Here is a 25,720-nt window from a genome sequence, read left to right on the forward strand (position 1 = left end):
TTTGCTTCTTACAATTTGTTCTCAATGCACTTTTTCTAATGATTCTTGGGAGATGTCCTACAATATTAATTCCTGCATAAAGCTCTCACTAGCCTGTATCACACTCTACATATCCCAAAACATTCATTTCATTCTTCTAAAGAAATGCATTCTTAGTAGACACACCTTCTGAAGCTGTAGTATGAAGCATTTAATCCCAGTGCGTAAACTTGTCAAACACATTTCTATACTCTGGTGTCACTGACCGTGGTGACAAGAGCGTGTCCCGTAATGAATCCAGCCATCATTCATGACAAGCATAAATCAGCTCTCAATGCAACATAATCCTTTTCCCCTCACACAGCCTTGGGGCTTTTCTTCCTTCTCTCCCACACTCGGGAGCTCAGGTGTGTCTTTACAAGCTTCAGCTTTCAGAGTTATTACTGCACAGTCCATTGCTGGCAGCTACAGGTACGCGCTCACAAGCCCGGGACCACAACACACTGAGATCATCAGCAGAAGATGCCGTCTAATCACCTTCAATCTCTGCATCCCGTCGCGTGGAAGTGATGGTGTGTAAGTGTTAGGTCGTTTCTGTGTAACCAGATGTGCTGCGGTATTAAGAGCTATACAGTGGCATGCAAATTGTAAGTCGATGCTCTATTGTTCTCTTTAGAGTATTGGACTATGATGAATCATTTTTGGTAGAAGCCGAAGCTGTTCAGTCAAGTCTAGTCCAACCACATGCTATTTGTCTTCATCTGCAAAGGTATGTGTGGAAAATATTCTGTCGCAGCTGATGTAATGATTTATTGGTTAGAATGTTGGTTAATATACAGTTGTGGGATCTATGTCAGTACTTTGTGCAAAATAAAACATTTGTGGTTAAAATAATCTGATAAATTCAGCATTTTCCATATTTATTTTTTTACATAACCTCAACCATAAGATTTGTTAATGCGCAAATGTTTAACTGTAATAAGAACTGTTAATGAGCAGGTTTTTGTTAAAAAAATAAAAAATAATAATAATTTACTGTATTTTTAAAACAGCTATGTTGTTGTATTTCTTATGTAGTTGTTAATGTTTCAGTAAACTTTTATTTGTATTTTATTTTTTAATTTATATTGAATATAATATTGCATTAATGTATCTATACATTTAGTTGGTTTTGTTTTATAAACTAATATTGTATTGTATTTTCAATATTTTAAATTTTTTTTTTCTGTTAAAAATGCCAAATTGTAATATTCAAATATATATATACAGTACGGACCAAAAGTTTGGAAACATTATTATTTTTAATGTTTTTTAAAAAAAAGAAGTTTCTTCTGCTCATCAAGCTTGCATTTATTTGATCAAAAATACAGAAATAACAGTAATATTGTGAAATATTATTACAACTTAAAATAATAGTTTTCTGTTTGAATATACTTAAAAAAAAATAATTTATTTCTGTGATGCAAAGCTGAATTTTCAGCATCATTACTCCAGCCTTCAGTGTCACATGTAACATCCAGTCTATCACATGATCATTTAGAAATCATTCTAATATTCTGATTTATTATGAGTGTTGGAAACTGTCCTGCTGTCTAATATATTTGATGAATAAAAGGTTAAAAAGAACTGCATTTATTAAAAAAAAAAAAAAAAATTCTAATAATATGTTCTAATAATATATTTTCTTTACTATCACTTTTTATCAATTTAACACATCCTTGCTGAATAAAAGTATTGATTTTATAAAAAAAAGAAAGAAAAAAAAATTACTGACCCCAAATTACTGTCCAGTAGTGTATATTGTTATTACAAAATATTTATATTTTAAAAACATAGCTTCTTTTTTTTCACTTTTTATTAAAAAAAAAAGTATCACATGTTCTGAAAAAATATTAAGCAGCAGAACTGTTTCCAACTTTGATAATGAATCATCATATTAGAATGATTTCTAAAGGATCATGTGATAATGATCCTAAAAATTCAGCTTTGCATCACAGAAATAAATGATAATTTAAAGTATAATAAATTTAAAAACAATTATTTTAAATTGTAATAATATATCACAATATTACATTTTTTTTCTGTATTTTTGATCAAATAAATGCAGGCTTGATGAGCAGAAGAAACTTCTTTCAAAAACATTAAAAATAGTAATGTTTCCAAACTTTTGGTCTGTACTGTATACACACACACACACTTCATAAAGATCAGCAAAAATTGTGCAAAATGTTTATAAAATATTACCATTACTATCATATATAAAAGATAAACTGTCCTATCCAGATAAAATAAGTAATATTAAATTACATTTTAGCAATTTTGTTGATTTTGAGAAAATTTTGTTGAGAGAGAAGTGAGTAGAGAGTAGATTTTTACAATTTGTCATTTAAAAAAATAAAATTACTATATTACAAATAAAATAACATATTAGTTTCTAAAACATAAAACCAACTAAATCCAGATCGATCAAGTAATATTATCAGTTGGGTTGGTATTACTGAAGTACCAACAGCTATGATGGCAGGCCTTAGTTGCATGACAATTACATTTTGGCAATTCCAGTTTTGTTCTGCTGTTGCATTGCTTAAAAGCGAATCTAATACTATAATGACTGTCTTGTTCTTGCATGTTTTAAATTCCCTGTTTCATTACAAGTGAGACTTAAACAAAAAGCCCACCTGTACTCCCAGGGCTGTTGTCACGTATATACATTGTGGCTTTTCTTGAATGAAACTGGACTAGTGCATTGTGGTGAATGATCTATGGTCTGTAAAAAAAGACTCTTCGTCTTTGTGTCATAGACATACTGAAACTGATCAAATTACAGGCTCATCGTACACTACTGAAGTTAAGATCTATCTATCTAAAAACTTTTCATATCCTGCTAAATGATAAATCCAAATTCAGATAAATTCTGATTAACAGTGCAGGTAAAGTGTTGATAAAGTCCCTCAGTCACTTCTAAAATCCTAATTATTGCTTGATTGCTTGTACTTGACATGCTGATTGCAGATTACTCAATGAGAAAAATGTTTTTAGAATTTGCTTTAATTAAACCGGTAGTTAACCTTATGGCAAGGGCTGCATTTATTGAGAAATATTTCTCACATTGATTTTGTATCACATTCCTCCTCCATGAATTAATTAATTAATCCTTTCTCTCTCCTCACACACCCGTTTGTCCTATAGGTCCAGCAATGCTGATCCGACTAAAGACATCGGCGTTCCTGCTTCTCTGTAAGTCTGCACCAGTCTTTGACATTGCTGCAAGCTGACAGTGAAATTACCCTATGAGCCCAATCACGGGAAACATGTGATCACTTGCCACCCTTGGATTGAATTTTTCCCCACTTGTTGACACTTGAATCCTCTAACATGCACAAGTTGTCTTTCATTGTATATTTCTCTTTAATTTTCATCACAAAGCCAGTTTCAACAAATCATGTCGTTTAGCAATTGTTCTGGCTCATACTTGTTTTGATTTTACATTTTTTGTTAAGTATCATCTTTTTATTCTTGAAAATTAGTGAAGTAAACCAGGCAATAGTTACTTTAAAGCTGCAAATTGCAGCCTCATTTCTATTATTTTCTCTTTTTATTATTTTTGTAATTATAGAGTGCAGGAATGACTTACTTTGTAGGTCAAAACCCAGAAACGATTACATTTTTTTATTTATTGGTTTTTGGTTAAATGGTTGAAATCATTTAATTTTCAAGCTTTTACTTGTCTTTAAAAAAGTGGTTGCTAACAAGTAGATACATGGGAGGTTTTCTGGGACATTTTACTAAGAGGAAGAACATCTAGCCTAGTTGTGTCTATAATCACCCTCTTGCTAACTATTCTAACTCAAAAATTTTCTGAAATTGAAAGAGTTCATTCCATATATGCTGTGAATGATCTGCATATTCAGGCCATTTGAGAGAATACGTTTGGGGACTGGCCAGATATTAAAATTAGTAGAAGTTCCCTTGTTATTTGAGGGTTATCATAAGGCAAATTCTGAACTCCTAAGAATCGTTATTTTTGTGCTTTGATTTGTTGGCATGCGAGATTTAATGCACAAAAAAAAAAAAAAAAAAAAAAAGAAATCTGTCCACGAGTTGTTTGTCTAAGTGAAAAAATGTGCTGTTGCTGCCAGATCTCAATTACTGAAAATTGTTTTTAAAAAAATGCAACTATAAATTGTCATTTTGTCTCAAGAAAAAACATTTTTAAAAGTCCACTGAAAACACATTGTCATATATTTTTTGGCGTTTACAAAGTATGTTGAATGTACAAGACAGGACGTTTGCATGTGGCATATTGCAAAGCTCCTCCTTTTATTAAACAGCCAATAGGCTTTAGTTTCATGATTTCCTGCTTGCTGTTGCTAGCCAATAGCAGGTTACCTGATGGGAGGGGCATTCTCTGTCTAGAAAGCATTTGATTGGAGAACATTTTTTAGTACAGGTTGAGTCATCATTATGCAGCTAACTTTATTACTTGAAGTTTAGCTAATGTAAAACCTGGTATAACTGAACTTTTGTGATTTTCAGTGATAGCTGCTCCAGTCCGCCTCCAGGACGAATGTGTGGGGAATTCATGTTATCCTAACCTCGGTGACCTCATGGTGGGCCGCGCTGCCCAGCTCAAGGCTTCTTCAACCTGTGGACTCTACAGACCACAAAACTATTGCATCCTGGGATACCTAGAGGTCAGTTGTCAAAAGTGCAACACTTCAAGAGGTCTCAATGTCAGTGATGTGGTTTAAAAGATGTATGTCTTTAGAGTATTAAACCAGAAACGGTAGAGCATTGCTTGTTGGGTTTGCAGGGAAAGGCTTCACTTCACTTTGAAATTCAGGGTTGTAAATTCCCAAATCCTTGAATCCTCAAGCATATACCTTTCCCTCAGGTCTCTGAGTACAGTTTTCTCAGACATATTTGCATAACTTCTTCCCAATCCAAACTACCGAGAATACAGTTCCATCCTAAAGTGGTGTCTTTTCAACAACCACACTGAGATTAAAAAAACACGGCATGGTTTTCCCCCTTTTTTCAGTGTGGATTGACAGCACTCTAGCTGACCCTTTGGGTAATACCTACTAAAGACAAGTTGTGATGTGCCTCCCTGGGCTGTCATATAGGTCATTACCTCTTCTCTGCCACAAGACTAATTTATGGCTGTTTCCATATTCCCCTTTCCTCCCACCTCAAACCCCCGGCCCTGTCTATACAGGTGATAAAGCTGGTATGTGGGTGTGTCATTCAGCAATCATTTTGTATATTTACACTACTTTTCTTGGCCTGAAGAGCCCAGCGCAATGGTGTTTCCAATAACAAGTGGTATAAATAAAAGGAAGCTGTAAAAACACTGAATGCATTTCGGGTTGGTGTTAAAATGAGATTATTGATATGATGGACAGCTCTTGTTCATACACGCCCGCAACAAAGACGTACCCCTGCATATCCCCCCTCATTGTCCCTACTATATTCACGAAATTCTAGTGAATTTTTGCCTGGAGACACTAATTACATAGAATAATACATTACTGCAGGAGCTTCTGTGACAGACTCCCTACTGTATGAAGTTTTAAAAAGAATAATTCATTCAGAAAATCTTGTCTTTATTTGTTCATTTTCTCATGTTGTTCTAAACCCATTGAAGTTTATTCTTCCATGGAACACAAAAGGTGATTTTTTAGAAAGAACATCTTGGTGGGTCTTTTCAGCATAATAAAAGTGAATGATGCATGTGGCTGTCAAGCTCCAAAATAAGTAGTCCATAAGCACTATATTCCAAGTATTCTGAAAGCATTCACTGGTTTTGTGTGAAGAACAGACTGAAACATGAGTCCATATTCAATTAAAATCTTGCCATCCATCCTTACTCTCCTTACAATCTTTGAACACATCATTGTTTTCTGAATCCCGGTTAATTTTCCTAAAGCATTGTTAAGCAACTATGGTTGCAAGTTCCATCATTACCAACATTCTGCATTTCACAAAACTATAGTTCCAACAAAAAAATTGAACTATTTTAGTTTGCCAAGAAAATGAAACCACCCTGGTACCCGGGAAACCTGTGATTAAATAAAAAATCTGGTAATAAAGCAAAACAACAGAGAACAAAACAAAAGTAGTCCTGCTTGTTATTTGTAGTTATAATATGGCATTGATTTAATCTCAAAATGCTTATTAGCTAAAGTTTTAATATTCCAACACCTACTTGACATCATTAACAACCATTTACTCTATATTGTTGAACCAACATGGATCGAAATACAGATATGCAAGAAAGTTACTGGAAACAACCAAGAACAGCTAGTTAATTTCTCAAACAATGCACTGCAAGGTGGTACACAGCTAAAGGTAGAGTAGGTGATTTTGAAGAGAGGTTAGCAATAGTAAGCCAGCTTTGAAAGCATAAGATCCCACCCTTCCTGCAAATCACTCTCCAAAGCCACGCCTCCACCAAAATATATGAACGTGCACAGCATAGGCAGAGCCTAACCAGCAACACGATGATAAATCTTCCATGAATCTGACTGATAGGGTTGACCAGCCATAACTGTTAGTGGAGCAGAAAAACTAATTTCATTCTGTTCATCTCACTAATATTATTGCCATTTAAAAGACTTTGTTGTCCTTTATCTACAAACTCAGAATGAGCACAAGTGCTTCATCTGTGACTCCAGGAGCCCCTACAATCTCCACCACAATCCCAACAGCCACCGCATAGAAAACATCATCACCACGTTCCAACCTGAACGCAAGATGAGCTGGTGGCAGTCTGAGAACGGTGCGTTCCTTAAACTTTCTTCTTTGCATGAACTTAATTTAAGTACAATCTTGCTGGTATATAGACTTAACTTTGCTTCAATTAAAAATTCCAGGTGTCCATGAGGTCAGCATTCAGTTGGATCTGGAATCAATGTTTCAGTTTAGTCATCTGATATTGACGTTCAAGGTACGTTCAATGCTTTCCATGTATCTTATTTAAAAACTTGAATTTATTTTTATTTTTTTTATAACAAATGTTCTCAAACAGAGTTTTCGGCCTGCTGCCATGTTGGTTGAGAGGTCTAAAGACTTCGGGAGAACCTGGAAGGTTTTCCGTTACTTTGCGGAGGACTGTGCTAACTCTTTCCCCAGTGTCTCTGAGGGGCCAGCAGACAGTATTGATGACCTTATCTGTGATAGTCGCTACTCTGGGGCAGAGCCGTCCACCGATGGAGAGGTATAGTCACAGAGTAATCCTGAATTAATCCAATCTGTTCAGTTTACTTGTTAACATACATTTCAGGTTCAGTCTAACTTTGCTTTTCATACAGGTGGTGTTGAAAGCCTTGGATCCCAGTTTTGACATCCATGATCCTTATGACCCTACTATACAAGGTTCATGTTTTGTTTGAAGATGTTTTGGTTCTTTTAGAAATATGACAGTAATAAAAATGTCAAGGCAGGATGATGCCTAAAGACATGTCCAACAAGCAAAAGGCCTTAATATCTTAATGATGAGCTCATTGTGAGCTAGGCACTTTGAAGACTTGACTGTAAAGAAAATATACACTATTCAAACCTGTCATAACACAGTTTGTTCCACTGGTTCGCACCTGCTTTTCTTTTTCAGGACCCAAATCATAACTAATACACTGATATTTACATTTTGGCCGATATCAATAAGACAATATTCATGTTACAGCCAATACTGATAATTTAAAATGTATAATATCGATAACAAGATATGGTATCATTAAAGTCTTAAACAGCATAAGCAATACTTCTTATGGTCCCTAGAGCTGATCACCCTGACAAACCTGCGAGTAAACTTTACCCGCTTGATCACCCTGGGCGACACGTTCCTGACGCGACGGAAGAGGAACCCACAGGATAAGTACTATTATGCCCTCTATGAAATGGTGGTTCGGGGGAGCTGCTTCTGCAATGGCCACGCCAGTCAGTGCATTCCCGTGGATGGCTCACATGGAGATACCTTTATTGAGCCTGGCATGGTGAGCACACTCCTGCTAAAAAGGAAAAGCACATTTGAGACCTCCTTAATATCTGAAATGTTTAGACAGCATTGAGATTAATTGGAGATTAACAGATACATTAAATTTCTCCTGAGCTCAGATAGTCTCCTAAGTATCTTCTTTACTTTTTCAGAAGAGATTTTAATGTCTCATAGTGTGCTCAGATTATTAAAGTCAAGAAAAGTCTCAAGTACGTTAATTTCCCATCAACATTTCTTCCACATTTTTTGAGGAAGGACTTTGAAGTATAGTCACATTCTTTTCTCTTTACACCATTTCTGAAAAATATGCATAAATGTATTTATTCTTTATAGGGCAGTTAACAAAAATTACTACCTGTCATGCTTTAATGTAGTAGAAAGCCTTTGCTCTGCTTTTATAGGTACCTGTTTTTATTCTTAAATTACTAGCTTAGTTTAAATGAATTACATATGTTTTGTTTTACAATCTTTTGATATTTGCTTTTTTCTGTCTTTGCTCAAGGTACATGCTAAATGTGTTTGCCAACACAACACTGCAGGGTTCAACTGTGAGCGCTGTCAAGACTTCTACCATGACGCCCCCTGGAGGCCAGGTGGAAAAACAGACTCGGATGTTTGCAGAAGTAAGTGGCACTTAGCCACTTTGACTATTGATAGTTTAAAACACAAAAAAAAAACAATTTAAAGCTGGAGGAACTCATTAAAACACTGGGAGTAACAATGAAAAGCCATGTGTAACTTTACCTTCAATGTTTCAGGGTGTTACTGCCATGGTCATTCAGAGAAGTGTCACTTTGACTTAGCACGCTATCTGGCCACTGGTGGGGTTAGTGGTGGTGTGTGTGATGACTGCAGGAACAACCGTGCTGGACCCCAGTGTGATCTGTGTGGGCCATATTACTACCAGGACCCTCAACGCTCAGTGCACGACCCCAATGCCTGTATACGTGAGTGACCTGGTGAACAATAAAATCTTTTAGATGCAAAAATAAATTATTTTATTGTATGTTTTTCTTTGTTGTCCTCTAAAATAATCAGCACATTCTAGTGGAAAGGCTACTTAGATGATTACAATTATTCATTTAGCAGATGCTTTTATCCAAAGTGACTCACAAATGAGCAATCCAAGAAGCGATTCATCAAAAGAGGCAAAAAACAAACTAAGTTACTTTTCAAGATGCATTTAAGTCCTCCCACAATAGATGACTTTTCATTTCATTTAAAGTCTTGTGAATATTGTCATGGGTTTAGCATTCCGGATGAGGGTGGGAAGATCATTCCACCAGAAAGTGATTTTGTGTCTCTCTGTGTTGGTACCACAAGGCTTCGCTTACTTACTGACTTTAACTTTCTGGAAGGGATGTAGACTTGTAAGAGCAAGTGGAAGTAAGAGGGTATGGATCCCATGGCTGATCTGTAACAAGCATTAAATCATGAAATTGATGTGAGCCACAACTGGTAGGCAGTGCAGAGATAAAAAGGTGTGAGGTGGCCTCTTTTGGGTTCATTGAAGTCTAATAAATCTGCTGCATTCTTAATCATTTGTAGAGGCTTGATTGCATGATGAAGTACAGCCAGAAAGAGCATTTCAGTAGTCCAGACTAGAAATGACTAGGGCCGGGACAAGAAGTTGGAGTACAGCATACTCCATTAGGAAAGGCCTGATCTTTCTGATGTTTCCTATCCAGCTTGTGAATGTAATCCTGATGGCTCAGTGGACCGTGGTCTGTGTGATCCAGTGACTGGCCAGTGTGTGTGTAAACAGAATGTTGAAGGAGAGCGCTGTGACCGCTGCAAGTCTGGGTTCTATGGGTTCAGCAGGGACGACCCTAGTGGCTGTCAGTGTAAGTGCTCTTTCACCCACAGAATGGGAGCCAGCTGCCACATTTCTTACTCAATAATGTCTTAAAATGAGTTTGTATAGCTAAGGCATTTTGCATTTACCTACTTGCAGAAGGTGTGCATCTGCTTAAAACTTTTTATCTGATCCTTATTCATTCATTTATTCATGTCCAGTGTGTAGGTGTAATTTCATGGGAACTATACGTACTGGCAACCCTTGTGATCAAACTACTGGAACATGCATCTGTGAGCCATTTGCTTTCGGCCCACAGTGCGACCAGTGTCTGGTGAGCTGAACCTCTCCATTAGACCACAAGGATATAAACTTAAATAGTCATTAATGCTTTGAAATGTTAATATTCCGCTTTGTTGTTCAATTTTCCAGCCAGGTTACTGGGGTCTGGGAAACACAGTCTATGGCTGCTTACCCTGTGACTGTGACATTGGAGGGGCATTGAGAACCGAGTATGATACTACAGATTAATCGTTTACAATTATTTGTTTACGGATTAATTGTTTACAAGTCTGTATGTGCATATTCACACAGATGTTCCCCAGTGGATGGCCAGTGTGAATGCAGGCCTAACATGGTAGGCCCCAAATGTAGTGAGCCGGCCCGTGGATATTTCCTGGCCCCTCTTGATTTCTATATCTATGAGGCTGAACATGCAGCACCTCTGGTGAGAGACTGGGATGTAATTTTTGTACTAAATTATATTCTTAATCATTCATAAGAATGAAGAAACCCTCATGACTTAGGGTCATTTCCATTTCCACTTCTACAGTTGGCAATTTCTCCATTTATACAAGCCCCTACTTTGGTCTATCCCCCGGAACAGATAACTGTACGACCAACCAAGCTTCCTCTCTGCTCCTCTACACCAAAACCCTTCCCACGACCTTATAAAGCAACTGAACCCCCAACAGTGAAGCCGTCTCCGACCCCATACCCCCATTTCACACTACCCATCTGTGAGCACTACTACAGACAAAGAGGTTATGACTTCAAGATCAGTAATGGCAGGGTTGTGGTGGTCAAGCGTGAGAAACTGCGAACTCGAAGACAAGGCCAGGTAAAGTTTGAACTGTCAGATAAACAACGTGTCCAAGTTACTGTATATTGTCACAAAATTGAATGTGATTGTCTCTTACTTCGTCATTCCTGTGCAGAGGACAATTCCCTTTGAACCAGGCTCACCACTTCAGATCATCCTGCGACAGCGCACCCCAGATCGGCCCATCACTTGGACTGGACCAGGTTTTGTTCGAGTTCAGGATGGGGTTGGACTAAGATTTAATGTCAGAAATATACCAGCTACTCTTGACTACTATGTAGTTGTCCGCTATGAACCAGAGGTCAGCTAGTCTTTTCATTAAATATTTGAATATGAGAGTTTGTTTGAAATGTTTTGGTCCATTTCACATTTATGTACTCAAAATGTTATCTTTGCAGTCCACTGATGATTGGACAGCTATTGTGAACGTTGTATCTTTTGGATCAGGGGATAGAAGTTGTCTCAACGACCCATCTGATAAAATGTTTACACTTCCAGCCTCTGGAAGGTTAGATTTTTGAATATTGTATTTTGAATATATTTAACATGTTTTCGTTGAGTGCTAATTTAGTAAAGGGGATTGTTCACCCAAAAAGGAAGATTCTGGGATTGTTTACTTATGCCCATTCTGTTCAGAACATGTGTGTTTGTCCATACATTGAAAGTCAGTGGGGTCAAATGTTATTTTGGACTCCATAACCCTTCATTGTATGAACTATCCTTTAAGAGCTCAGGTTCTTGAAAGCATTTTTCATGTCAAGTAAAATTATTACTAGATCTACTTTAGCTTACTACTTTTAACTCTTTACATACAGGACAGCAACACTGGATCTTCCAATATGCCTTAGTGATGGTAATAAATACCATGTGGACATTACTTTTAGAAAGAAGCCCAGTGCCGACCCTCAGATCATCTCATACATTCTGATTGACTCTGTAAGATTTCAAGCAATCAGACCTTGATTTTGCAAGATCATTGGAAAAGATGAAATTAAAAATGATCTACCCTTTGTTGAGTAAATGTATTTATCCTTATTCACTTTCCATAGATGGGCCTCATTCCCAAAGTGGACTCACTCCCAAACTTCTGCACGCAGTCATATCTAGCTCAGTTTCAGCAATACCGCTGTATTGAGTTGGGCGCAGAGGCAGGACAGCACACCCTTTCTGAAGAATGTGTGAAGCTTATTGGAAGTATGTCAGCTTTCATTCACAATGGTGCAGTGTGTGAGTATCATCTAAATTTACATCACAGATATACACATGCATTTAAGTCCATAATGCATTGTTACCTTGTATTAACTATATGCATCTGTGTAAATCAACAGCTTGCAACTGTCATCATGTTGGAGCGTATGCCTCATCTTGCAGTAAATTTGGAGGACAGTGTCAGTGCAAACCCAACGTTATTGGTCGGTGCTGTGATTCCTGTACTCCTCTGACATATGGGCTTGGGCCAGATGGCTGCTCACGTAAGCCACATTCTCATATTCAGAGATGATATGATATAACAAATTATTTAAACAAACTTTCATATGAAAAATGAATACAAACAGAATGTTTTTAGAACATGGCACATGTTTCATAAACTAGATTATTTTATCTTGGAAATTCCTATTTGTCATTGACCCCTCTAGCATGTGACTGTGATCCGTCTGGCTCTACCGCTGAGCTTTGTGACCAGAAAACTGGTCAATGCTCGTGTCGAGAAGGAGTAACTGCTCGTCGATGTGATAAATGTTATCCTGGTTACTACGGTTTTCCCCTGTGCAGAGGTTGCAAATGCAACGGGTTGGCTGACATCTGTGACCTGGTCACTGGAGACTGTCTGGACTGCAGGGAACACTCCACTGGACCCCACTGTGAAAGGCAAGAGAGCATTTGATATTATATTGTGTCATTTTCAGTGTTACAATAAAATAAATGAATCCTTACAAATTAAAAGGATAGTTCACACAAAAATTAAAATTCTGTCGTTAATAACTCACCCTCATGTCGTTCCAAACCCGCAAGACCTTTGTTTATCTTAGACAGCAACACAACTGACATGTTCAGGGCACAGAAAGGTGGTAAGGATATTGTTAAAATAGTCCATGTTACAGCAGTGGTTAAACCTTAATTTCATGAAGCATAGAGAATATTTTTTGTGCATAAAGAAAACTTAAATACAGTAATAACAGCAAAAGCAATCTGGCAGCAGAATAGGGTGACCACCTGCTAATAAGCCCAAGGGGAGACAAGGGGTACGTTTCTGAGGGACAATGTGGGACACCCCATGGGCAGACTCACTGATAGTGGTTTACCCATTTCTAGCACATACATGGTATATTAATAATGCCCTATTCCCCTAAACATGTGTAATTGCTGATGTATGCTCATGACAAAATTGACAGATGCACTTCCACTTACGATTTACTTTAGCTATTTTATTAATTTTTCATTACAATTTATTCACTTTAAAGAAATTATAATATAAAATTATAGGATTAAAATGAATTGTAGTTGCTCAACACCACAGGAAAAGTAAAAAAAAAAAAAAAAGTCTGACATCACAACTCAAGGGAAGGGAATTCACTAATCCCTACATAGTGTATGGCAGTTGAGTTCACTATATCAGGAAGGAGTGAATAAATAAATAAGTGAACGGATTCGGACAGTGACGTATAACCTACACTGCGCGTGAGACTTGGAGCTGTTGCAAAAACATTGCCATGTGTACTTTTATATTACATCTACCTAATTTTAGAAAATAATACTAATAGCAATAATACTCAAAATTACTTTATATTGCAGTTATACATACCTCCCGCGTCAGCTTTGTGGTTTCATCGATAGTATATAGTAATAATAATAATATATATATATATATATTGTAATGCTTTTATGTTCATAATCATTAATTGCTATTAAAATAACGTACTGAGAACAAAAAAAAAAAAACACATAAACGTTCATAATTATGTATTTATTACTTTTAGTATCTTGACACTTGCTCAAGCAGCGTTTTGAGCTCAGATAAGATGGTTGTTGAGCGTCCACAGGCGGAAAATGTAAATTATCCACCAAATTATCATTTTTGTAAGTTAACAACGATGCAACCTCAGTAAATTAGTCAAATAGTAAACTGAGTTATTGCCTACATAACATATTTTAATATAAATAATGTAGGAAAAACGTTAAAACAGAAATAATAAAGATGTAAACTTCATCTCTCATTCAAACTCGCTCGCTCCCGCTCTCGCAGTAGCGTGCTGAACTGTCAAGCAGTGTTGGGAAGGTTACTTTGGAAATGTAATAGGTTACAGATTATAAGTTACCCTGTTTAAAATGTAATAGTAGTGTAACTTTTTCAAATACTTTATTAAAGTAATGTAACTAATTACTTTTGAGTACTTTTTGATTACTTTTCTAAATTTGTGAAAATTAAAGAATAAATAAAAGCATATACATCAACTTAAATACAGTTATCTAATAAGCATGTGACGTATTCTGTGTAATAAACTCCTGAAACATTGGTGTTTTTTTGAAACTGCTGTCTCTGTATATGATGATAGTTTTCTCAAAATAAGTAAACTGCACATGAAGTGACACAGAGCAGTTCTAGAAATTATGTTTATGTGCTCGTGTACTCCTATATTGAGGCAGCAGAGGTTGAAAACACTGCGAGCTTCAGTAGGCCTATGTGTAGTAGATGAAACCATGTCTTTGCCATTCATTTACAGGAGGGGCGGACTGGGAAAAAAATTCAGACAAGAAAATTCATACAAACAAATTCATGGTCAAAACTATTTTTTGTATGGACCCGACATAAAAAAGGTTTGAATCTTTAATTTGGGGACATGCAAAATAATTAAAAGTTCTCTCCTGAACTGCACCTTCACTTCTATTTTCTCTTCAGTCTCTTTATTTTGCTCTGTTATCCATCTCTCTCATGACTTTAATACTCAAGATTGAACAAAACTATACTTTACAATACAATACTCTACAATACTACAATATCTTTATAGAAAAATCCTAATACTGTACACGAGTCATGTTTTTCCCTAACAAAAAATTACCATGCTTTTATTAGCCTATATAAAAGTAAAATAACCTTGTTTTTTTTTTTTTTGCAAATGGATTTGTAAAATAATTTTACATTTTTGGTTATCACAGTTAAACAATAGTAAACATTTTCTCTGGATTTATAGTTAAATATTAAAATGTTCATTTTCGTAAGGGTTGTGTTGTTGTCTGTCGTAGCTCCCCCTAAACCTATAAAAAAAATCTGAATTTTTTTTCAGCTAAATTACTACTGTAACATTACAACAGATAATAATGATGTCCTTTATATAGTATTTTGAGTGATGACTGATGAGCAACGTGCTGCTGCTTGATTAAATTAAATAAAAAAACAAAGACAAAAACGCATCTTTACAGATGAAACTGACCTGAAACCCTGAACAGTAGTTCTGCTTCTCTGCTCCAGCAGTCCACTCTATTCTCTCTCTCTCTCTCGCATTGATTACTCTGAGTCTGATCCAAACCGTTTGCCAGAGGCGCGGAGAGCACGCGAGTCATGACTAACATGACTTATTAGAGATTTAATTATCAAATGGCGGATTCGCAAATGATCGCTTTATTACATTCGGCAGGCAATTATACAATAATGATATTAAATAGTGGGGCAAAATCGGCTGCCAGGCCACCGGGAATTGTCCCGGTTCTCCCGGTGTCCAGTCCGCGTATGATTTCCACAGACACGCAGAATGTGCAAGTCATATATTGCATTTTTGGGGCTTAATATTCACAGACACTAGTCGATGTCATGTTTTGATTCAAGTGTACTGACCTACTTTTGATTTAGTCATCCAAAATGTGGCACATTCCGTCCGCGTTAGGCATCTGTATGTGGATGTGTGTAAATATTCAAATGTAATTCCCTTTGTAATCGTAAAAAATTTCATAAGTAACTGTAATTTAATTACTCATTTTTTCTTAGTAACTGTAACTAATTACAGTTACAATAATTTTGTAATTAAATTACGTAACGCCGTTACATGTAACTAGTTACTCCCCAACACTGCTGTCAAGTAATGTTCGTTTGGCTGCCTGGGGCTCGAGGATATAGAGCCATCAACTTTTTTTGAGCAAGCATTGATTTTACGTGACACAGTCTCAATTTGCGGGACGCATGAATTGGGCTTCAAACGCTGTGCACGCACGCGCTACGGGTGGTCACCCTACAGCAGAAGCGTAGCATTTTTATTTTACCAAGACCAAATAAATGAACACTGTCATATCCCATTACCATTAAAATCTTTCAAGAGTTGTCATAATAAAAATAGCTTAATTTGTGTTCTCAAGATGAATGAAGGTCTTACAGATTTGGAACGACCTGTAGGTGAGTTTTTGGGTAAATTATCCCTTTTAGATGTTAATGGTCATTTTCTGTTCCAGGTGTAAGGATGGTTATGTTGGTGACCCTGTTTCTGGGCATCCATGTGAGCCATGCTTATGTCCAGATTTGAACGGAAGTGGGCGCTTCTTTGCCATTTCCTGCAACAAAGATCCATCCTCTGGAGCTCCATACTGTGAATGTCTGCCTGGACATACAGGTCCTTGTTCACTCTTTCATACACGGCATTTCCAAAACCATCAAAGAATCTTCCAGTTACCTGTTTGATGTATCACACAGTAAGGGAAGTAAAGATACAACTCTTTAAAATGAAAAACATCTAACATCTAGTATAAATTGTATCTTATTTTTGTAGGCCTAAACTGTGACTCCTGCGCTCATGGTTACTATGGTGATCTGAGGTTTCCAGGCAGCCGATGTGAGGAGTGTTGTTGCAACAATAACATTGATCCTCGTGACGGTGAAGCATGCGATGCTGTAACTGGCGAATGTTTGCGGTGCTTACATAACACAGAGGGGCCGCGCTGTCAGAGTTGCAAACGTGGATCCTATGGCAATGCACTCGCTCAAGACTGCAAAGGTACAGGTTTAAAAGGATACATTGCTCTATTATTATTATTATACATTTTATTTGTAGGCATCTTTCATGGCACTCAAGGACACCTTACAAAGTCCATAAAACCTGGTGAAACAATAAAAAAAAAGAACCAAATTTTTCTTGTTTGCTATTTCTAATTAAAAAACAATGAGAACGCAAATGATAAAACATTTAAGGGGCTTTCACACCAGGTAGTTATAGGAACTAGCCACCAGGGCGGTCCCATGAGAACTAAATTTCCCCCTAGGCCCATTTTCCTGGTTGAATTCAACACTGCCAGTAGTAACTCTAATATGACATCAGCCACCTGACAACATTGTCATATAGCACGACATTCAACAATATCAACAACTGTAGAATGGAGATGGCTTCACCCATCTGTCGCTCTTTTCCACATTTGTGGAGTTGATTTGTGTGGAGTAAACTGTGTGTGAACATGGGTTTTTAGAAATGGCGGCTGCCATATGGCTTGAGTTCAGCCAATCAGCATACACTTACGTCACTGGTAGTTCCTGTTGTACTTGATTATACCCTACTCTGAAGTTAATTCCATCCCTGCAAAAGGTATTCCTGTAACTAAATTGTTCCCAGTTCCTGAGGTTTGAACACAACAAAGAGTGGGTATTTCCACCAATAATTATAGCAACTAAGAAATAGATAACTTAGGGAAAACTTAATGTGGCCCAAAATATAAGCACAAAGATTTTAATATTAAAATCCTAATCAAACAGAGAAGTAGTAACAGATATTTTCTTCAGTATTGTGATGTTTATCCTAGAGATTATCGAAAAAAAATTGGGCAAGCTCTCACTTGGGTTGTTAATTTGTTGGTTTGGGATTAGGGGTGTTGCATTCAAAAATGAATGCAAGCTTGCAGATGACTGGGAAGGGGTGAGGTTTAAGGGGACTAAATGACTGGCTTATGTCACCAGATCTAGTGTGACATTTTGATGAAATCAAAAAAAGAAATAACTACATGGACGAATTATTCATAATCAGATCTATAACATGCATTTACAAAATAGGATAAAGACGTTTTTTTTTGTATTGGACAAAATGCTTCATGTAAATTATTAATTGTTTTAGAAACAGTTATGTATTATTATGTATTAATTTTTTATTTGCCTTCATAAACTATGGCTTCATAAACAACATATGTCATGTTTTTATTGTCTGCTTAGATTGTTCTTGTGACTGGAGGGGCACAGATGACACCAAGTGTCCAGCTGGAAGTCCCTGTTTCTGTGACCAGGAAACTGGCCAGTGCCCATGTCGCACAGGTGTCAAGGGAACCCAATGTAATGAGTGTAAGGATGGATACTGGAACCTGGATGGGGAGTCTGGTTGTCAGCCATGTAATTGTGACCCAGAACATGCTCTCAACTACATCTGTGACAAGGTTAACATCTTCTGTTTAGTTTATTTAATCATTCATACAATAAATTCACTTTAGAAGAATTGTCTCATCACATGGATGGCTATAATGGATTTTTAGGCTTCACACCTACACTTTATGTCCTTCTAGATCACAGGCCAGTGTTTGTGCCAGCCAGAATATGGAGGCAGAAAATGTGATGAGTGTGGGCCGAATCACTTTGGAAACCCAGATATACAGTGCATGTGTAAGCTAATATACACAAGAGTTTTGTTTTCTTCTAAGTCATTGTCTGCTGACTCAAACAAAATTATTTCATCTTTTGTTCAGCTTGTGACTGTAACATGGAGGGGACCATTTATCCAGCTTGTGACCCTTACACGGGTGAGTGTTTGTGTAAGCCAGGAGTGATTGGCCTTTTCTGTGACGAATGCGCTCCAGGTCATGACACAAACTTTCCTGCCTGTGAACCTTGCCATGCCTGCTACCACCTCTTGGAGAAAACTGTCTCAGATGTTAGACTAGATATTGAGAGGATAGAAACTATAAGGCCATGTTCTGAAGACAATAGGACTACATCTGAACTACATTACTTATGGAATCTGTTGGAGAAGCTGCAGAGTCTGGCTAACATGACCACCAAGGAGGAGCTAGAAAAACTAGAGGAACTCTTGGCACGCATTAGGTAATATAGTTTAACACAATTTAATTGACATACTACAAAATTTCTGGGTCTATGACACAATGCTCATTTTTATTCCAAATCAATTCATATATTCAAATGTATAATTAAAACGACTATAAAGATGAACATGGTTTTTTAAATGATGCAACTGGGAATGATTACAGTAGGCTTGTACAAAGACTACTTTTATCTTACATGTCTTCTACTCACTCCTCAGGAATGAAACAGAGACCATTGACCCACACATAATCATTGTTGATCCAACCATACTGCTCAACACTGACATCGACAATATCCGACTTGACTTCAACATACTCTTGAAGAATCTCAGGGAGAAGGCAAAAGAGATTCCAGCGACAGATGTAAAAGCTATTAATGGTTTGTAAATGAAAAAAGTCAATGTTAGTGATTAACAATATGAAAGTTGGTTTGGCAGAATCAGAGTGCCATTTGTGAAAATTATAACACTTCATTTTGGCTTTTAAAGGCATTGTGAGCTATTATGCAACTACTGTTTGTGTCATTTCTATAGATATTTTAAATAAGATCAAAAAGCTCTATGAAGTATTCACTGACAGTGAGAAAAAAGTGGAAGCAGCTAAAAAGGCCCTGGAAGCCTCAAGGAATACGAGAAAGAATGCTACATTGGAACTTGCAAAGTGTCCCATAGGAGAAATGGACAAGCTGGAGAGGAAAGTGAAAGATTTGAGTGTTGCCAGCCTCAACGAGAAGGTGAATGAAGAGTAAAACATTATTCTGCAATTTGAAGAAGAAACATATGTGCATTGCATTGACAGACTTTCTGCCATAGGTCTGTGGGGCTCCAGGCGATGCAGAATGTGGCAAGGCAAAATGTGGAGGAGCCTCATGTGGGATATGCGGGGGTCCTGCCTGTACAGGGAGTTTACCCCTCAGCCTCAATGCCTCCAAACTGGCAGAGATGACTGAGAAGAACATTACTGATCTGCGCCGTAAACTCAAGGAAGCTGATAGACAGGCATGTCAAAAACCTACCAGTACCTTACTACTTTATAATTCGAATGCATATACTTTATGAGTATCTTTGCCTTGTTGTTAAAAGTGTCTATATCAGGGTCTCCAGAGGAACTTTAGGTTGTTACTTTTGAAAAAGAAGCCACAAAAACAATTGTATAATTTTATCTTTACATGTAAAAGTTAAGTCTCATTCTGTTTTCTATTCACAGCTCATGGACACCTCAAACATGACTAATTACATCAAAGATCAAGCTGAGGACCTGATGAATAAAATTAATCAGACTAAGAACAAATATGAAAAGGAAAAGATTGACACCAAGAACCTCATTGAGAAGCTCAAGAACTACCTGAGAGGTACTGCATGAAATGAATTAGTTGCTAGCTTCTGGTAAAGCTTGCCTGGTCTTTGATCATATCCAGACAGGAAAAGAAACTGGATAGTTATTTCATCTGCTCACCTCAGGCAAATCGGTAGCAGTGTTTTCACACTGCTAAAAGTGTGAAAAACCAAAAGTCCAAGCTTCTCTTTTTCTTACAACAGAAGTCACAGTGACTAGTGTCAATGATAAATGTACCATAAAAGTAGTTCTCGAGCATGTGAATTGAGGAACAGATTTAAATTTAAATTGTTATTTGTTGTAATCCTGCCGTCAGCCATAGCTCTCAAATCTTATTCACACTTTAGTTTCACAAAACATCTTTCATATTGTTAAAAAAAGCTAGCCAACTGATAAGATTTGAGCTATGAGTATGACACGGTACAGCGGCAACCAATAGGAACGTAGAAGTCCACCGCTTGAGGCGATTCCAGAGAACGCAGCTCTCATTTCAGTTTCCAAGCAAAATATAGGACAGGTTGATTATTGCTGTGGCAGGTTTGCAATAATCTATGATGTGTCCCTGTTTGCGTAAAGGGACATATAAATGATACGTGGACCAAGGTGTCTGAGATTGTTCGTGTTCCTGGTGAGTTGCTGATGTGCAGTAACGATATAAGAATAATAATCCAATGATATAATAAATAATAGTACAGTAGTGCCAGTTTACTTTTAAACAAATTTCCCTGATTATACTTACAATAAGTAATGTTTATTCTTGATTATATTTACTTAAGTAACATTTTCAATGCAGGACTTTTACTTGCATCAGAGTATTTTTACAGTGCTTTATACATTATTAGGTAAAGGATCTTAATACTTCATCCACAACAATTTTTAATGAGGTTAATTTATAACGTTACCATCATTGTGGTTAGTCTGCAAAAGATCAACAAGCTTGTTTGCTTTGCAGCCACTTTAAATACAAGATAAGCATTCGATCTACGTCAGATCATCAGAGCGATTTTTGATGCTCTCGGCGGCTGCGGTGTGAACGCACAGTAAGACTGACAGAAAATAAAAAGTTGCGATTCTCTAGGCCGATATGGCTAGAAACTACCATGGGTGCACTATTTTCAGGCGCTGCATAATATCACTGCGCCTGCTGCACCCATGGTAAGACAGCAAAGTTCCTTTATTATTACGCCGGTATGAGAGTATAGTTCCTAGTCATATCGGCATAGAAAATCAAAAACTTTTCATTTTCCATCGGTCTTAGTACATGATGTAACTACAGAAGAGTCAAGTTTTAAATAAAACTCTTTGGTCATTTTTGAGTGTGATGCTAATGTTCTAATCAGACTCAATGATCTATGCTAAACTAAACTAAAAGTGCTACCACAAGACCCAGAGATCAGATGAATAGATTCGAAAATGGTAAAACTCTACCTTTAAAAGGGAATTGGAAAATTAGCCTATTTTCAAAAAAGGTGGAGTGCTCCTTTAATTTGATGTGAGGGATGAATCTGAAGAATACATTTTTATTTAGGACAAACCTACAACACATTTACGTTTAGAGTAAAATAAATTACACATGATAAACTGTAAATTTAGTAAGTATTGTACCTTAACAGACGAGCTGGTGAAGCCGGAGGACATTGAGAAACTGGCCAATGCTGTGTTGTCCATTCAGCTGCCCAAATCCCCTGATGAGATCAAGGACATGATAGAGGACATCAAGAGGATCCTGTCAAACATCACAGACTTCGACGATGATCTAGAGCACTTGGAAAAACAAGCCAGAATTGTTGAAGACATGAAGGAGAGGGCCCAAGAAATCTTGTGAGGCTGTAGTAATAAAGTCAATGTGTCAAAGCTGTAGTTTTTACCATTTCATTGTGATTTATAAAGCTAAACCTGTGGACACCAGTGTCACTAATCCTGTTTGCATGTTGCATCACCAGGAACAGAACCAAGGCTATCAATGTGGGGGAGATAGAGAAAGCACTCAACGATACAGCAAAGGTCAATGACAAGATATTCAATGATCTGAATAAGGCTAAAGAAAACAATGACATTATCAGGGAGAAAGTTAATGAGGTAATGGTTTATTTTACTAAACAATACATGCACGTTTAAAGTAATTTTTACTCACCTTCACATCATTCCAGACGTGTACTGAGTAACTTTATTTACTTTTTGATTTCCTGTTTTGCTCTCAATGCACTTATTTTGAGATAATTTCTACGTTTTTCCCTTAATAAACTGCTTTATAACAACATCTCCTTGTCACTTTTTAACAGACTGAACCTAAACTAAACAATATTGAGGATAATTTGGATTCAACTCATGCCAAAAAGTTACTGGATGAAATCAAGGCCTTGGAGAATAAGACAGAGATGAACAGAGCTCAGGGGAAGGAGGCCAAAGATGCTGCCAATGCAGTGCTTGACAGTGCCAAAGACACCGAAAAGGTAAGTCTCACAAGCACAAATACATATATTCATTTAAATAAATTGTATGTTGGATTTACAAACATGCTGTACAAATATTAACCTAGAAGATGGTACAGCCACCTTTAGATATAGCATATTTAGATATAGCATATTTAACCTGTCATAAGTGAACTGCTTTTCTCCATTGTTAGGATCTTGAGGAATTGAAAGAGCAGTTTGAAAAGTTAAAACTGAATAGCACAACCCAGAATGTTAATGAAGAGGCTAATGAACGTCTGAAGAACATCACAATAGAGGCAGAAACACTGGCTAAAAATGTTGAAGATAAAATGAAGGAGATTGAAGGTACATTATCATAAGAAGAAGTATGCATTTGGGATTTAAAGGGCTACGGATTTCTACAGGTGTTAATTTCTTGTTAGCATTAGAATTAGTTTCCTTTATCAATGTCATTTCAGAATTGGAGAAAAAGATTCTGGATGCAGCTAAAAGGAAAGAAGAAACGATAAAAGATTTGGAGGCACTCCAGAAGGAAGCAGATGACTTGAGGAACTTTATTGTGGACAAAGTGGATAAATACAATCTGTGCTCCACTTAAGCCTGCAAAGGCTTCCCTTCTTCAAAACTTGAGGAACCCTTTTCGGTGTTTGGCAACGCAGGGCAAAACGGCCTTGGACTAGGTTTACAGGATAAGTGCAGTCCTTTTATCCTGGTTCTTTGTAGGCTTGCTGATTTTTTGTTCACAATATAGAGCTTTGAAGTGGTTCTCATCAAGCCCCAGAAATACTTAATGACCGTATTCTGGTTCTGTTCCGTTTTTTCTTCTTTGTTTTGCATTTATAGTATATTTTTAGTAAATGATGGTCCAAGTTTGAGAATCTCATATAGGTAATATATAACCCTGACTGTCCACAAGAGGTCACAAGAGTAAAATTTTAAATGTAGCCTATCATATAAACTATGCAGCACTGTTTCCGGCACGGATCTAGAGTGCCACAACAAAACCAGTCATATTTTCCTCAAGTTATTTGCCTGATGAATTGAAAAAGATGAGATCAAAAGAATGTGTGCTGCAAAAACACTGACAACAACACATATTTTTATCGAGCTGTTCTTATAAGCCACGTTTTCAAACGAATCATTCGAAAAGACTTGTGAGTTTTGTTTAAATCAGACTGACGAAAATCAGAGATGCAACTTCAATTACTGTTTATTCAATTCTGTTTAGCTTATTCCAAACTGGCTTATGTCCGACATATTTGGGCATTGTCTCCTCCAAAAGTATTTTCATTGTTTTTGGTTCAGGGATATGTAATTAAAACCTCTTGATAAAACAACCTATTTCAGCATTACTTCCAGAATTGAGTTCAACAGCTGCTCCATGTGCATTAAGATAAGACAGTCAGGTTTAGACGCCTGCTGCTTGTGGAATGTGCTCGTTTGTCTCTCGCTGGAGGTGGAGGGTCTGTGCTTTTGTCCTACAGTGTTAACAGCCTCTCCGTTGACTATTCAATTGCAAAATCAAAGGTAAAGCCCCACTGATGTTATTTCATTGGTCCATCTGAGTGGATTTTCCCACCTTTTTAACTACTTTATTTTTTGTTCAGACACGCTTTGTTTTGTCAGAGTTAATTTCATCTTCAATGGGTGAGGATAAGGAGAAAAAGTCACAAAACAGATTATGTTTAAAATGTTTTAAAACAATTTTACCTAATTGATTAAAATGACTTTTTAAAGTAACCTAATGAAGTTGATTGATTCAGCCATATTACGTAGTATTTTTGACTTGAATAAAAAAGGCAATTTAGGTGTTACAACTCTAAGATACTTTACTGAACTTCTTTTTTTTTTTTTTGGTCAGACGGTCTGCTGAATGATTAAACTATGTCTTTCAGGTTTCAGAAGGGTCTGCAGATATTAGTTGTGTCACCTAACCTAATCTCTTCCTGAGGTTTACAAAGCAAAAACAAAAACTCTACACAAACTGGTTAAAGGAGACATGATGTAGTATGGAATCAAGTTAGGTTTCATTAATTACAATGTATGCCTTGAAGGACTTGCCCAACTAAATATCTAAGTTTCCTACCACTTTATTGCCTTAATATACTGATAATTAAAATCTCTGTTTTAATGTAATGTGTTTAATGTCTAAACTGACCAAATTCTGTGTTTATCTTCTTGGTCATTTATATTACACTAATTTATCTCAAGTCAAGACAACCACCAAATCCCATTTTCAGTTCCACCTGAACCCCCTGCTCTTTGACTGACCTTTAAACGGTCTTATTATTGAGGATTAAAGGCCATTTCACTGAGCACAGGTCTGTTCATTTTAGTATATCATTACTGGAAGTAAGAACAGCTGTTAATAAAATTGTTAGGACATGTAATTGTGCGGGAGAATCTAGATTTCTATATAAAATGGTAATTTTATATTTTAATAAAAACATTTTGTTGCAACCACAGAAAGGTTTTGTCTTTCTCTTAACATTAAAAGCAAATACCACGGTTTTCTAGAAAATGTAACACTGTTGTACCATTATTGGTACCTTGGAGTACATTGTTAATACTGTGGTGAATGAATATAGCAGTCTATGCATAACATTTGATTTAATTATCATTACTAAAACATGGTATAACCACAATAAAAGTAAATTTAAAAAGTAAATTAATTTGACGTTTCGTCGTTCCCAATAAACAAATGGAAATCTTGTACTTTTGACTCTATTTTTTTTGTCACAAAAGACAACAGTCGCTCCCTATTTGAAGAGGCTAAAATATCTTTGCCGAGTCTGAGGTAACGTTACCGTTTCAAATGCTCTCAAAAGGCGCGTTTTCATGAAATACTCAAATATTTGTTATCAATGTTATTCATTTGACATGTACAGTCGACTCGAGTGTACTTAAAACTATACCTCAGTGCTCTTTTAACTACTTTTATCCGTTTTTCACTGGCCGTTGCTTACCTCAAGACCACCTTCGAAAATGGGGGAGGGAACGCACGAGACTAGTCGGAGCGTTGT

The 25,720-nt window shown here is 36.7% G+C and overlaps 1 protein-coding gene and 1 long non-coding RNA gene across 4 annotated transcripts; one reads left to right on the forward strand and one right to left on the reverse strand.

Annotated features, from left to right (window-relative positions):
• Positions 1-25,643, forward strand: lamb4 (laminin, beta 4). Of its 2 annotated transcripts, none has more exons than XM_059536087.1 (36): positions 1-555; positions 656-748; positions 3,169-3,216; positions 4,516-4,673; positions 6,625-6,760; positions 6,855-6,928; positions 7,010-7,198; positions 7,293-7,356; positions 7,759-7,973; positions 8,478-8,598; positions 8,734-8,922; positions 9,664-9,819; positions 9,992-10,104; positions 10,203-10,282; positions 10,365-10,497; positions 10,603-10,890; positions 10,988-11,173; positions 11,271-11,380; positions 11,688-11,808; positions 11,922-12,099; positions 12,201-12,344; positions 12,510-12,741; positions 16,312-16,469; positions 16,626-16,850; positions 18,050-18,267; positions 18,394-18,490; positions 18,574-18,928; positions 19,146-19,306; positions 19,461-19,660; positions 19,740-19,925; positions 20,134-20,278; positions 21,876-22,083; positions 22,206-22,341; positions 22,545-22,715; positions 22,889-23,042; positions 23,156-25,643. In XM_059536087.1, the coding sequence occupies exons 2-36, from the start codon at positions 724-726 to the stop codon at positions 23,293-23,295; spliced, it is 5,514 nt and encodes a 1,837-aa protein (XP_059392070.1). In that variant the 5' UTR covers positions 1-555; positions 656-723; the 3' UTR covers positions 23,296-25,643. The 2 variants fall into 2 exon arrangements, with proteins under 2 accessions (XP_059392070.1, XP_059392071.1); XM_059536088.1 differs by having other exon boundaries at positions 1-539; positions 658-748.
• Positions 12,630-25,694, reverse strand: LOC132124924 (uncharacterized). 2 transcript variants are annotated; one of them, XR_009426815.1, is made up of 3 exons: positions 22,131-22,221; positions 21,868-22,026; positions 12,630-12,732 (listed from the first exon to the last, which is right to left on the reverse strand). It is a non-coding gene; the product is annotated as an uncharacterized LOC132124924 (long non-coding RNA). The 2 variants fall into 2 exon arrangements; XR_009426814.1 differs by lacking the exons at positions 12,630-12,732; positions 22,131-22,221 and adding exons at positions 16,848-16,952; positions 25,664-25,694.
• Between the last annotated feature and the right edge of the window lie 26 nt (positions 25,695-25,720).

This window comes from Carassius carassius, chromosome 43 (assembly GCF_963082965.1).
Source record: "Carassius carassius chromosome 43, fCarCar2.1, whole genome shotgun sequence".
Classification (NCBI taxonomy): Eukaryota; Metazoa; Chordata; class Actinopteri; order Cypriniformes; family Cyprinidae; genus Carassius; species Carassius carassius.